Raw genomic sequence first — 13,939 nt, forward strand, 5'->3', positions numbered from 1 at the left:
CACCGATTAGCTTGAAACTCTGATCTTACAAAGCCGCGCACTTCCAGCGGTCTTTCTAGCAATCTCCGTCACCTCCGCAGCTACATATATAAGAATCACATCCCGCGTACAAACATACAACGAAACTACCGTTTGACGAGCTACCACTTTAAACGAAACATCCCATTACAGCATTATCAGTTGGAACAATGGCCGACCAGAAGATGCAATATGTCAAGTACGCTCGTCTTGATTCCTGAGCTTTAAAACCCCGTAGCAACGACAGTGCTGACAGAATCAAGCTTGGGCAAGTCTGGCCTCAAGGTCTCAAAGGTCATCCTGGGTGCGATGAGTTTCGGCTCGACCGAGTGGCAGCCATGGGTATTGAACGAAGCTGAGAGCTTACCGCTGCTCGAGCATGCATACAAGTCTGGCATCAACACATGGGACACCGTGAGCTATCCCGAGTGCAATCAAACGAAGAATACAAGCTTACAACATATAATAGGCCGACATCTACTCCCACGGCATCTCCGAGAAGATCATCGCGAAAGCACTGAAGCAATACAACATCCCACGAAACAAGGTCGTCATCCTCTCAAAATGCTACTTCGGCGTCAACGAAGAAGACCCCAGCTTAGGGATTGCAGCTGTCTCAACCAACGATGGAGATATGGTCAATCAAGTCGGTCTCAGCCGCAAACACATCTTCGACGCGGTAGAGAGGAGCGTGGAACGACTAGGCACATACATCGATGTTCTACAGGTAAGTTGTGACGGTACCAAATGCATGTGAGACATACACTGACTTCGCATCTCCCATGTAGATCCACCGACTTGACCGTGATACCCCAAGAGAGGAGATCATGAAGGCTCTGAACGATGTCATCGAGAGCGGGAAAGTCAGGTTAGTGTACCTGAACAAAATGCATGTGACATCTACTAACTCCGATCCTCCAGGTACATTGGTGCCAGCTCCATGGCCGCTTGGGAGTTCCAAACACTTCAGAACATTGCCGAGAAGAACGGCTGGCACAAGTTCATCTCCATGCAAAACTACTACAACCTGATCTACCGCGAGGAAGAGCGAGAGATGATCCCATACTGTCAAGATACTGGCGTCGGCCTCATCCCTTGGTCACCAATCGCACGAGGCGCCCTCACAAGACCCTGGGGAGACCGATCGTCCAAGCGCGCTGAGACTGACAAGTTCCTTGACATGCTTGTACACCAGCGCGAGGATGTCATTGACAAGAAGATCGTTGAGCGTGTGGAAGAAGTCGCGAAGAAGCATAATGTTAGCATGGCATGTATCGCCACTGCTTGGACCATAAAGAAGGGTGTGTGTCCTATCATCGGGTTGAGCAGCAAGGAGAGAATCGATGAGACAGTGAAGAACAGCAACTTCAAGCTTAGCGATGAGGATGCAAAGTACCTGGAGGAAGTGTACGCACCCAAGTTCAGGCAGGGCTTCTGAACGGTGATATCAAGCAACTGTACAAGATAGCCACAAAATACATGTAATAATGATCTGAAGTACTACCAGAAGGTTCAAGAGTCGCTGGGGAGCATGTGATGGATGTTTCACTTTTGGGGATTAGAGATTGGTATCGATATCCTGAGCAAATTCCACAACGCATCTAACAGACTTGTCAATGATCAATCCAGATCAATCTGATCAATCAAGCTGTGACAATTTGTATTGCAAGTCAAGCCAATCCCGCATATCGTAAGATAGCAGTCAATCAAGCTCACAATTGCCAGATTAATTGATCCAATTGATCGGACTCAGCCCGGGCGTGAGGCTTTTGGATGTGCCATGGGAGCGATATCGTCATAATTTTCTGGAGTTGTAGTTACCTCGGACGACGTTGGCTGGAGACTTTATCCTCAACACCACTATACAGCTCCCCGAGCGCCTACAGCAGCTTCGATTTATAAAACAGGCTTAGCAGTTACCTAATCAAGCAATTGTAGTACTATCAATCTAATCAATCAAGCCAATCAATCCGGGGTGCTCAGATTGATTGACTCGAATGTTGGCAAGTCTGGCACCTGAGCAACGCAATGTGATACACTAAGAGCTTGTAGTCCTTCCTATGAGACCCAGTAGCAATCTGGATATGTTCACAGCAGGAATGCCATGTTTCATCCTCACATCAATCTGTCTCGTTCCAACACTTACCCATAATCAGATTGACACCTCCTAAGACTCAACTCAACAGTAACAAGATCACGAAACCTCTACTCAAGACCCACCTCACCGCCTTAAGAAACGCCTGTTCAACAGAAGACGCAAAAGCAACTCCGACTTCCCCAACACACCTCCATTTCCATCACAATGGGCATTACAAATCCCATACATGCATCACCTGCTCGCCTTACCTCCCACACACACATGTATACGCCACTAGTTCATCCAACCTTGGAGGGCATGCATATACCAATGGGTAGGGCCAGCCTATCTCGAGACGAGACGAAAAAGCCGTTGAGTCCATGCACGTACTTGAACGACGCATGCATGCACATCTGTAACTGGTTTGGCGTTTTTTGTACAACGCATACAGGATGTGATGTTGCTTTTTCCTGTTGGCCCCACAGTGGCGTCTTCGCTCCGTGGGCTGCGGTCTTCTAGCTGCTTCTAGGGGAGGAGGAGGGTTTGGTAGCTGGAAACACGGGAAACTCAAGTCTCTGGTAACTGGTATGGGGCGGGTAGAAGGGTGCAGGACGGGTAATTTTACATGTACTCCAAAGAGGTAGCGAGGTGGATATGGCGTAGTAGCGTACCGGATATCGTGCATGAAACGTTGAGATGTGGCTAAATCGGTCGTGTAGGTATCGGCTACGAAGACCGAGCGATAGGAACGTACTCTGTGAGAAGTGCGTGTGGGAGATCGAGATGAGTTCCCTTCCGGTGAGTATGGATCACCCACACGCCACAACATACTACCAAACCCCGCGTTAGCCCTAGCCCTACACTACGACTACACCTTACTGCTATGGACATGCCATCGCAAGCATACGCCTGTCTGCGAGCTTACGACTGACCTCTGGACTGTACAACACATGCACCATCAATAACAGGCCCATCCCGTCTTCAAAGGCCTCGCCTAGGCACCTTCATGACCCGTTGACGGATCGGCTAGCTATGGGCGCGATCGTGATCGACACAAGCCGGTAGATCATGCTTCTCGCTCCAGAACCTGGTGCAAAAACAACAAACCTGTTCTGCCAGAGCTTGCGACGACGAGTTTGAGGACGCGGGTTGTATCGGACGCGAGGGGCAGGAAGAGCGGTGAGGTCCGGTGCTCTTTTTTCCTTCTTGCCGGGGTTCAGCCGCAATGTCGGCCGGCAAAAACGTCTTGCATGATAGGTGAAACACGAGTTGCTGTACTGTATATTCTGTAGATTTGATGCTGTTTTGGGGAAGTGGGGTTCGGGAGGGGTTGGCGATGCAGGCACGGAGATGAGGTTGGGTAGAGATTTTGTCGGTCTGGAGGCTGGGAGTCGAGCCGTAACTGACTCACACACCGTCCAGCCTCACATTTACATCCGAGTCACGAGAATGCCAGATCACCAGTGTAGTCTGATAGCAATAATGATAATTCCCAGTTCTTGTTTTGCTTTCCTAGCAAAATAGATGATAGATACATACTCTGTTTTCAGTAATAAAGAAATCCGCCTCACTCACAGTCAAGCACAAACCAAAGCTTGTGCCAGAGCTGGAGGAGTATGTTCGAAGCCTCGAGTCAAGGAAAGAAAGAAAGCCTGCTCGCTCGCTATGCCAGTAACACAATCGTCAAGAAGATGAAAAGAGGTTGTTTGTTGCTCGAGAGGTTGTGACATGGATTGAACGTCAACAACACAGAGTGTTGGAGTGCGACACCATACCAGGGACCCCTCCAACACTTCCAAAAGGAAACAAGTAAACAAAAACAATCCAGAGAACACACGGAACTCACTCCGCGGTTCTGCTCGCTCGCTCGCTCGTACTGCTTGCTCATGTAAAATCAAGTAGTCGTGATCGTTGTCATAGATCATACGTCAGCCGTCTCGGTCAAGAAGGTCAATAAAAGTCGTATGAGTTCATTTTGTAGAAGAATTGGTCCGGTGTCGCCGGGAATGAGTGTGATGTAGTTGGGAGTTATGGAAGCCGAAAGCTGTATCGTTGATCGTAGAGAGATCGCAGGAAACATGGCATCCATAGGACACCGGGGAATCGCAGGAAAATGCAGCAAGATCGTTCATCGTTTAGTTGGGGTCGTCAGCCGTTGTTGTGCAAACATCGGACACATGAGTCGTGATCGTTCTATGTATATGGGGTGTGCCGTGAAAACAAGCTGCTGGGTGGTTGTCGGGGATGAGTCGCGCGTAAAGGATAGGTCGTGAAGAGAATATGCAGCCTGATGATTAAGTAGTAGTGGCAGTGCCCTAGTTGGCCCTGATGACAAGCTTCGAGAGGAACTTGTTCGACAATGAGTCGAAGTCAGTACGGTCGAACTTGCAGTCACTTCTTGAACGGAGGTACGTTTCTAGGATTGTTGTTAGTATGTTGAGACCAGGTAGAGACGAACTGTGCTTACCATATTTAGTGACGTGCGCGCGAACCTCGGTCATGGCATCGCAGACGGCCGGGTTCGAGTTGAGCAGATGGTGGTGTTTCCTTGAATCCCACTCAGTGAAGGAGGGGAGCTTCTGGGAGATGGCCGAGAAGAGACCAACAATGACACCAACCGGTGTGCCCTCCATCTCGCCGCAGAACTTGTTGACGGCACCGAGGTCAGGGACACGGTAGTTGCAGTCGAACTGAATCAGCTCCCAGACTGCGAGAAGGATGGCAGCGAGCATGAAGATGGTAGGCCAGTTCTTCAGCTTGTCGCCACTGTAGACCGACTGGTAGAGAGAAGACAGCTCCTCGAGGACATCCTTCTGCAGCTCACGCCACATGTCTGCAAGAGCACACTTGACCTGGAAGTTGATCATGACAGGCGCGATGGTCTTGCCAGAGAACTTGGACTGTTGGTCCTCGACCTTGCCGGGCGTGTTGTCCTCGTCACCGAGACCTTCAATCATGGTAACGTGGAGAGTCAGGTTGTAGGCAAGGACGAGCTTGAGCGCCTTGCGGATGACGGGAAGCTTCTCGCGGCAGTAGAAGCGGTAGGCAGTCTTCAACAACTCGGTGACAAAGTAGGTGCCCTCAAAGTACTCATCAACAAACTGCTCGAAACCACCGTCGATGTGGCGGTCAAGGTAGTCAGAGAGCATAGCGCGTGAGATGCCCTCCATACCGGCGGACAGCTTGGCGGTGTTGATCTCGAAATGAAGACCGTTGAGGGTCTCGTGCCAGTCGACGCCGAAGCACTTCTCGTCACGGACGTAGACGTCGCGGGCCATGATGGGGAGGTAGTGGCCATAGCCGTGGGTAACGTAGATCAGACGCTCTGATGTCGAGAAACCCTTGATGTTACCGATAGAGAAGCCAAGGCTGACGTGACGCTCGTAGTCGGCCTTCCAGTCCTTCATGAAGTACGCAATGTCCTTGATGTCAATGCGTGTGCACGGGACCTGCCACAGACGCGCGTGGGAAGGCTGGCAACCGGCGCACGGGTCGCCCTTATCACAAGTCTTCTTGAGGAACTTACACCTCAGGCATGCGCGAAGCTTGCGGATCTCGTGAGCCTGTTGTCGCTGATCGGGCCTGAGAGGACCGCGTCTCCTTCCGACGCGCTTCTCGCCAGTTGCGTCCTTCTTGGTGGTGTGAGCGGGTGTCTTCTTGACAATGGTCTTGGCAGGCTTCGATCCTGTCGCTGTGGCAGGAGACTTCCTGCGGCGAGCAGGCGGCGAGCTGACGGCGGACGAGGTTGGCGATGCCGTGTTCGATGACGATTGTTTTATAACAATTGGCTCTACTCGCGCCATGGGAGGGCTGACGGACTGTGTGGGGGAGATGTAGTTGGCGAAGTCGTGATCGCTCATTTGGAGCCCGTGCGAGTGGTTGCAGTTTTCCGAGTGGCTGTGCGAGTGGTGCGAGTGATGCGAGTGCACAAGCTCGAGATGGTTATCGGTCTCGGACTGAGGAGAGTGCATTGGGAACTGTATCTCTTCAAAACTGCTGAAAGAGTGGGCGGATCGTGGCACGTCTGATTGGTTCGAATTTGACGAGTCGGAGCCAGTGCGGATGTGGAGTGACTGGGCTGGGTTGAAAATGATGGCAGAACTATCGGAGTAGTCGTACGAGTTGCGGTGACCGTGGCCGAGGCCAACGTCGACCCAGCCATTGTCGCTGCTGGAGAGCGAACGGATTTCCATCCAGTTCTCGCCGGGTGAGCCCGTGCCAACACTGGCGGTGGGCGCGTTCGAGTGGGCGGTGTACTCGCCGGGCGCGTTTCCGAGATGCGTGAACTCGTGCTGGAAATCTGCCATTTGGAAGGGTGCAGTGGTCAGTGTGGTAGGCAATCCGTCCATGCTGGCTGTAGTCATGAAGTTCATGGGTGCCATAGACATGGAGTTCATCATGTGCGAGTTAATGCCGAACTCGACAGGCGAAGTCTCCAATGGCCCTCCGTATGTGCTGTATCCCGCGCCCATGCCCATTGAGCCCTGTCCAAAGCTATCCTGTGCAAAGCCATCTGTGTTGATGTTCATCCAAGTTGCGAGCATGGGGTTCATCGGTTGCATGCCCGCGGGAAAGCCGAGGCCCATGTGGAGAGGAGCAATGCTCGTGGTACTCGGGTGCGAGTTGTGCGCGGTAGACGCGGCTGCGTTGTTGAGGCGTCGCTGCTGCTGGTGCGGGTGCTGATGTTGCTGCTGCTGGTGCTGCTGGCTGCCATCGTGGTGTTGTTGTTGCTGTGTCATGGTTCCCGGCGAGATTGGCAGCGGCCACGTCTGTGAGAAGTTGTAGGTTTGTCGGTTCGGGTCGAAGGATGGGTCAAAGGCACCGTCTACACCGTAGATGGCCCCGTCGAAGTCGATGTGTTGGTTCTCCATGTTTGCACGGAGAGTGAAAATGGGTTCGAGTGTTCTCAGCCTCTTCGAGCTGATAGTAAGCGGTGAGGGTAAGCGGACGGGCGATGGGCCGACCAGAGTGTAGGCGGATGATGCCAAGACCCGTACACCGCTTTTTGTATGCAAGTCCCAGCCCCACACACCAGTGGCTCGTCTAGTCCTACACTTGGTTAGGATAGCGCCAGAAGCGCTGCAGCGGACCGCGCGATTCGCAATCGAGGTCAAAGAAAACCCTGACCAGCGTCGACCTGCGCGAGGGTTCCCAGACGGGCGCTGTCGGTGGTGTGCGGGTAGCGAGAGGGTGCTCAACTATCGTGGAGAGGCGCCTCTAGTGGGCAGATCGTTGAGCGACGAGAGAACTGAATTGTGTTCGCCCGCCGAGGCGCTCCACCTCTGTGCTGCCTCCTGGTTAGACCACTTGACCAGCGCCGCTGTTCGGTCTGGCTGTCGTCTGGCTAACCAACCCACGCAAGCTGACGCCTCACCCTGCAGCAGCCAGTGAGACGACGATGCAGGCAAGTGTGTCGCAATACCGCACTCCTCTCGGCACAGGTGTCGCCTACCGAGAGAGATGACCCCTCCTACGATAACGCCGATAAGCGTTAGACTCGGGGTCTTGTAGGATCAGGGTGTGGAGGGGAGCGTTGGGGATGCCGCAAGAAGCAAAGACAGCCTATACTCGACGCTTGAGTGCTATATCTCCCCTCACGGCCGTGCTCGATCATCGACCTTGACCTCGAACGAGTTGTTCGACATGCAGCCAGGCGAACCGGCCTGCGCTACTGGCGCCCGTCGGTGGATCTAAGAATATAGACCGCGAGAAATGGTTGACTGTCCAGGGGTGTCGTATTTGCCTCACTGGCATGACCCGGCCTGCGACTCTATAACGGCACTTCGCCGTCGACGTCCAGACTCACCGACACGTCCGAAGACGCCTCGCAAATCGTCCTGCCGTCATCATACATTCTTGAGCCCTCGGCCATTCATTGCATGCGCGCCAGACCTGCCTCCACGCGCTGAACCCGCTCTCCGGCGGTTCCTCGCGCTGGCAAGCGTCCCCGCTACCCTGTAATGTCGAGCAGCGCCTTCTGCGTAACATCGCTTCCGATCGTGCTACTGAGCGCCCTGCCTTGCATCCAGATTCTCGTCCATGGCAGCCGTTTCAGGTATTGCCATATGTCATGCTTCGCCTTGGATCAGCGACAGCTTGACTGGATAGCACCCTGGTCCTTACTGGTGGGCGTATTACATTGGTGTCACTCTTGCTGTGGCATGCCGAGATCCGTCTACGATACTCGTGACTATCTCTGTCGTCTGTTTCGTTTTGCCTACGTTTGAGGCATGCCGTAGTACAACAATTCTTCACATCTTGAAGACGCTTCCAGATTTTGGTGCACACCGTATCGTGCTGTACAGTCGCATCCTATCTGCGAGGGATCAGTAGCTGCGCAAGCCACCGTCATCCCAAGTCATGGGGATAGATAGCGTTGTACCACCGGGCGGCGTTGCTGACGTTTTCCTTTGTCCTACACAGTGGCCAGTGTACTGTAGGCGAAAGACGGCGGCCTGTTAGGCCTAGTATGACGCGAACAACATCTCTTTCTATTGACTGGGGTTGAGTTGTTCGTCGTGAAGAGCACGAAGAGGAAGACGAGAGGAGCCGGGGTGACCCCCGCAGCGCATGTCAGATGCAAGCGGCTGATCTCTGGAGCGCTTTCTAACTTGAGAGCTGAAGAGATTGGGCAATGCATCTGGTTTACTCTGTGAGATGCATGCTCCCTCGTCACGGGGTGCCAGAGTGTAGCACTAGGAATGGCGATGGGTGTGAGACCGCGCAGGTGGCGCCATGCAGTAGAAGTAGATGGAAAGAGCCATGCAGTGGAGGCAGAGAGAACAAGGCAATGGTCCAAGAAGTTGGTGGTGAGTACGATGAGAAGCCGTAAAGTGAGACTCGGAAAGTAGCAGTGGCGACAATGTTTTGTGAGGGCAGTCGCAGTCCGCTGGGTACTCCTTCCCTCCGAACGACGGTAGCCAGAGTCTGGTTCACCCATCACATACCACAGTCCATCAGATATTACCAGTCCATTGTTCGCGCAACCCATCACAGCGTATCCAACCTCGTTGTGGAACGTATCGCTCGGTTATTGTTCCTGTGCAGGGAGTATCTGTTACGCAGCTACCCCACAGTCACGACATTGTGTAATGTCACTCCAATCAAACAATTGGCCTGCATCAGAACAAGCAAAAGATTGTCGTGTCCAAGGAGGATCAAGTATTGTACACTTCCTACCATCGCACGTGTTTCGCGGTATCACCTTCGGCATTACCGAGCGGATGTTTTTTAACCACGTCCTACTTCAGTCGATGCAAACCTTTGCACAAGGCCAAACAGATGAGAAGCAACGAACAGGAGATGTCCATGAACGTCTCATAATGGCACAAGATGATGTATCTCCAACCATGGGATCATATTTGACTGCCTCCTCCAGCGGATGAGCGTCAAAAATGTTTTGACTCTGTGCATACGATGCCAGAACTCCAGCTGATTGTCCGGTAACTGCTTGCGCTCGCTGTTGCCGTTAGCTTGCTGACTTTGCAGATGCCGATGGTTGTGTATATACGATGTGCCGGCAATATAGCCACGCCTTACACATATCGGACCCTGGACTTCAGCAAGACGAAACTCTATATCTCAGGCTATTGTGAAAGCAATGAAGCTCATTCAGGGCCGTAGATCGCGGAGTACGGTAGTGACGGGAAGTTAGATCAGTGGGCCCACATCCGGCCTTCGGCTCCACGCGCATCTCCCGTAATTGTATAACGCAGACTGAGAGTGTAGCATTATATGTGAGACTCTTCGTGGGGCATGACAATACATCATCCAGCACCTGTCACTTCCATCTTAGTTGAGATAGGAGGTACGAGTCAACTTTTGTGATTACCTAGACTTATTCTCAACATCACTCCGTCACACGCAAACTTCACAATAATCCAGAAGACCTACAATATGGCACACGTTGGTGCACTTCCCAAGATCCATCGTTACATCACTACTCATGACGACAAGGGCAAAGCAGTCTTCAGCAACGCCTTTAATGAGGAAAGCAAGATGAAAGCCAACGACGACGGCATTGCGTTCGCTCTCAGCTTCACCACGAAAGGCTTCCCCGTCGATATGAACGGCGACAAGGATCTCGATGTCTACGGCAATTATCTCAAGGATGCCCCGGGCCTCGTCGTCTCTGGTGGCACAGTCCTCCGCCATGTCGATATTCCCCCAAGCACAGAATGCACGATGCACCGGACTGTGAGCCTGGACTACGGATGTGTACTCGAGGGCGAGGTCGAATGTCTGCTCGATAGCGGGGAGAAGCGGTTGATGAAGCGCGGGGACGTTTGTATTCAGCGCGGTACCATGCACCAATGGATCAACCACAGCAAGACTGAATGGACGCGCATGTTGTTCGTTTTACAAGAGTCAAGTCCCCTGAATCTTTCTGGTGAGGCGCTTGGCGAGGAGCTTGCGGGCATGGCTGGTGTGCGCTCGTCGGATTGAAAGTTGTGCCGGTGGATTCTGGCATGGTTCACTATCGATAGCAGCGACTGCCAAGCCAGCTAGTACTCAATCTGATTACTCCCACGTGCTCCACTCTTTCCCTTGACTGTAGCATTTGCAACGAACGCAAAGGGCAGTCCTTGAGTTCACCTATGATGGTCACGCTATACGAGCACGAGTTGTGATATCTATACTGTATCTGGCGGCTGCACCGTACTCGAACAATACTAAGCACCCTTGCAAGAAAGCCCTGAACCCATTCTCCCCGCCAGCCACTCACAGATAGATGCCCAGTCGCGTACCAACTAAGTCCAGACGCCACAACGTGCATGTAAAGAAGATGGCCATGCCATTACGTCCTTCCGCTCAGGCCCCTTCTTCCCGCCTGCAGGAAATTATCCCCGGGTCAGAACGAATTGAAGAGCTTTCAGACGAAGAGCTTGGAAGCGATTACGAAGACATGGGGACTGCTACCGAGGAAGAGCAAGCAAATATCGCTTACCTAGAGAGTATCAGGGTACCGATCAAAGACTCACTCGTGACGGAGACGTCAGAAATCGATTATGAAACGGCCAAAAATATCTTACCTTATTTGGAGGGCAACCCGAACGAGTTTTCATTGAATACTTTCGGTATACCAAACTTGCAACGACCAAAGCACGATGACTTCCTGAGAGGACAGCTTGGTGATTATCCAGCACGCGCTGCTGGATTGGACGCTGCACGACCATGGCTCTTGTACTGGTCCTTGCAAGGCTTGACCGTGATGGGCTCTGACATAACTAGCTACGACAAAACGTAGGTCATCCAATCCAAGAATACTCCATCTCCAAGATCAGCATGACACGAGTTTGGCAGCACATTTTCTAACGTTGCATAGAGTACCGCATACGTTTTCTCTGGCTCAACATCCAGACGGAGGATTTGGGGGTGGCTATGGCCAGTATGCTCATCTTGCTTGCACGTATGCTGCAGTACTGTCACTTGCCACAGTCGGTGGGGCCCAGTCGTACGACACCATCAATCGCAAAGCCCTCTGGCATTTTCTGGGCAGGATGAAGCAGGCCGACGGAGGCTTTACCATGTGCCAGGGCGGCGAAGAAGACATCCGAGGCGCCTTCTGCGCCATGGTCGTGTTGTCTCTTACCAACCTCCCTCTTGAGCTCCCTCCTGATGCACCAGTGAGGAAACAAGGCTTTACCAGCTTCACAGACGGTCTCGGCGATTGGATTTCGAAATGCCAATCTTGGGACGGCGGTATCTCAGCAACGCCTGGTAACGAAGCCCATGGAGCCTACGCATTCTGCGGTCTGGGGTGCCTTGCTGTACTCGGACCTCCAAAGGAGACATTACACAAGTACCTGGACGTCAATATTTTGATATACTGGCTTTCAGCCCGGCAATGTACACCAGAAGGTGGATACAACGGTCGCACAAACAAGCTTGTTGACGGCTGCTACTCGCAGTGGGTTGGAGGCTGTTGGTCCATTGTCGAGGCCGCAACTACAACAGGACTCTGGAACCGGGGTGCACTTGGACGGTACATCCTAGCCGCATGTCAAGAAAAGAAGGGCGGCCTCAGAGATAAGCCTGGAAAGGGCCCTGACGCATACCACACATGTTACAATTTGGCTGGACTCAGTGCAGCACAGCACAAGTATGTCTACGACGAGAACGTAAACAAGACTTTGGGTACCGGCAACTACGGCGCACCTTTCCACTGGAAGACAGAGGGACGTTACGATGGTGAGGATGTCGTTTGGGACGAGGGCGATGCTTTGAGAGCAGTGCATCCCGTGTTCGTCATTCCTTTTATGGCGGTGTATGAAACACGAAAATATTTTGAGGACAAAGAGGGTTTCTGAGCATATTGATGGTACTGTCGCAATTGGAAACACCGAAGTAGGGTATTTATATCCATCCCTATGCATTTTGTACTGCAAGCTGACATCCGAAAGCTTAGTTTCGTTACAATTGTTGCCTTCTCTGTTGAATAGACAAAAACAGTTCTTCATAATGTCATCAAACCAAAGAGAAACTCTCAAATAGAGCCACTTTTACCCAGAGCACTACGCAATTCTCATAACGTCGCCAAACGCTATAAACCCGCCACTGCAAGCTCTAACATAAAGCAGACGTGAACACGGAGTCTGCATCTAGAAACCCATATATGGCCGACATCTACATGGTCGCCCTCAAGCCCCCTTAGGTCGGACACCGGAGACTTGTCTCCTCCAGGATCTTCAGCTGTCCAGCACCAATGTCGTAGATGAGACCGTGAAGCGACAAGCCTCGCTCAGCGATAGCTCTCTTGATAGCAGGATGCTGCTTCAACACATCAATAGACTGCTGCACGTTGAGCTCTGCAACACGAGCGGACCGCGCATCGTCATTTGCCAATGCTTCTAATTCGACTTTGTTCTGACGACGGAGCCTGTGGGTCCATGTCAGTAGCATTCAAGCATCCTGATCCTGCGAACACCTGTTCGCGCGATTACCTCCATTTCAAACCACGCTTACAGGAGAAAGGAAGGCAAACTCACTCTCGGACCGGATGTAACCACGTATTCAGCGTCGTGCCCAAATCCACATCACTCAACGCTGCATTCGCACCTCCGCATTTTGTATGCCCGCATACCACGACTCTGTTGACTTTCAGATGTGTGACCGCATATTCGACTACACTAGCAGCATTCAGATCATCCGCATGCACTGTGTTCGCGATATTGCGATGGACAAATATCTCTCCCGGTTTGCAGTGACACACAGTAGTTTCTGGGATACGGCTATCTGCGCAGCCGATCCACAGAATCTCAGGTGCCTGGCCTTGGGCAAGGAGCGTGAAGGCGTTGGGATTGCGCGCGGTAGTGCGTTTTTGGTAGGCGAGGTTGCCGGCTAGGATGTGGTCAAGGGGATCTGTGGTAAAGTGGACTGATTAGTGGTGTCATGTTTGCGGATTGTGGTGTGAGATTCGCATGCTGGTAAGGCCCGTAAGGGACTGATCTGCGCTAGGGTGACGCGACAGAGATGTGTGCATGTATAAAGTCTGAGTTGACCCATAGAGTTTGAAAGCTCTTGACGCCTCTTCTGCATGTATCTCTGTTGCGCATACGAATTCTGGAAGATACGGAGGTTTTTAATGAAAAAAGTACGTACCGGTGTAGTCTCCCATTTTGAGTTGTGGAGGCGGTTGGCGGCTCTATACCCGGGTCCTTCTATATCTAACACGAAATCTATGTCGAGCCTTCTCGATGTTTTCTTATGGCGGGTATTTATACAAAGGAGCAAGAGAAGGAATTGACTACGGGATGTGAACCAAAGTTGCCTTCAATTATCGCAGACGTATGACCCCCCTTCTCCGGCTGACCCAGGTCGCACGCGAGCGTATGATGAGCGAAT

At 52.2% G+C, this 13,939-nt stretch overlaps 4 protein-coding genes across 4 annotated transcripts; 2 read left to right on the plus strand and 2 right to left on the minus strand.

Annotated features, from left to right (window-relative positions):
- Positions 1–188: 188 nt before the first annotated feature.
- Positions 189–1,456, plus strand: GT037_008398 (uncharacterized protein; the record flags this gene model as incomplete). The annotated part of the gene is made up of 5 exons (XM_038933445.1): positions 189–217; positions 282–432; positions 488–745; positions 807–886; positions 940–1,456. The coding sequence occupies 5 exons, from the start codon at positions 189–191 to the stop codon at positions 1,454–1,456; spliced, it is 1,035 nt and encodes a 344-aa protein (XP_038784110.1).
- A 2,954-nt stretch (positions 1,457–4,410) lies between these two features.
- GT037_008399 (uncharacterized protein) lies at positions 4,411–6,966 on the minus strand (the record flags this gene model as incomplete). The annotated part of the gene is made up of 2 exons (XM_038933446.1): positions 4,411–4,511; positions 4,563–6,966. The coding sequence occupies 2 exons, from the start codon at positions 6,964–6,966 to the stop codon at positions 4,411–4,413; spliced, it is 2,505 nt and encodes an 834-aa protein (XP_038784111.1).
- A 2,965-nt stretch (positions 6,967–9,931) lies between these two features.
- On the plus strand, positions 9,932–12,405 carry GT037_008400 (terpenoid cyclases protein prenyltransferase; the record flags this gene model as incomplete). Its single annotated transcript, XM_038933447.1, has 3 exons — positions 9,932–10,520; positions 10,972–11,338; positions 11,421–12,405. Coding segments are annotated over 3 exons (1,941 nt in total), but the record flags the coding sequence as incomplete, so codon positions are not given.
- Positions 12,406–12,745: 340 nt separating this feature from the next.
- GT037_008401 (carbonic anhydrase) lies at positions 12,746–13,712 on the minus strand (the record flags this gene model as incomplete). The annotated part of the gene is made up of 3 exons (XM_038933448.1): positions 12,746–12,974; positions 13,084–13,471; positions 13,697–13,712. The coding sequence occupies 3 exons, from the start codon at positions 13,710–13,712 to the stop codon at positions 12,746–12,748; spliced, it is 633 nt and encodes a 210-aa protein (XP_038784113.1).
- Between the last annotated feature and the right edge of the window lie 227 nt (positions 13,713–13,939).

The sequence above is a fragment of the Alternaria burnsii genome (assembly GCF_013036055.1).
Source record: "Alternaria burnsii strain CBS107.38 chromosome Unknown 753, whole genome shotgun sequence".
NCBI classification, from domain to species: Eukaryota; Fungi; Ascomycota; class Dothideomycetes; order Pleosporales; family Pleosporaceae; genus Alternaria; species Alternaria burnsii.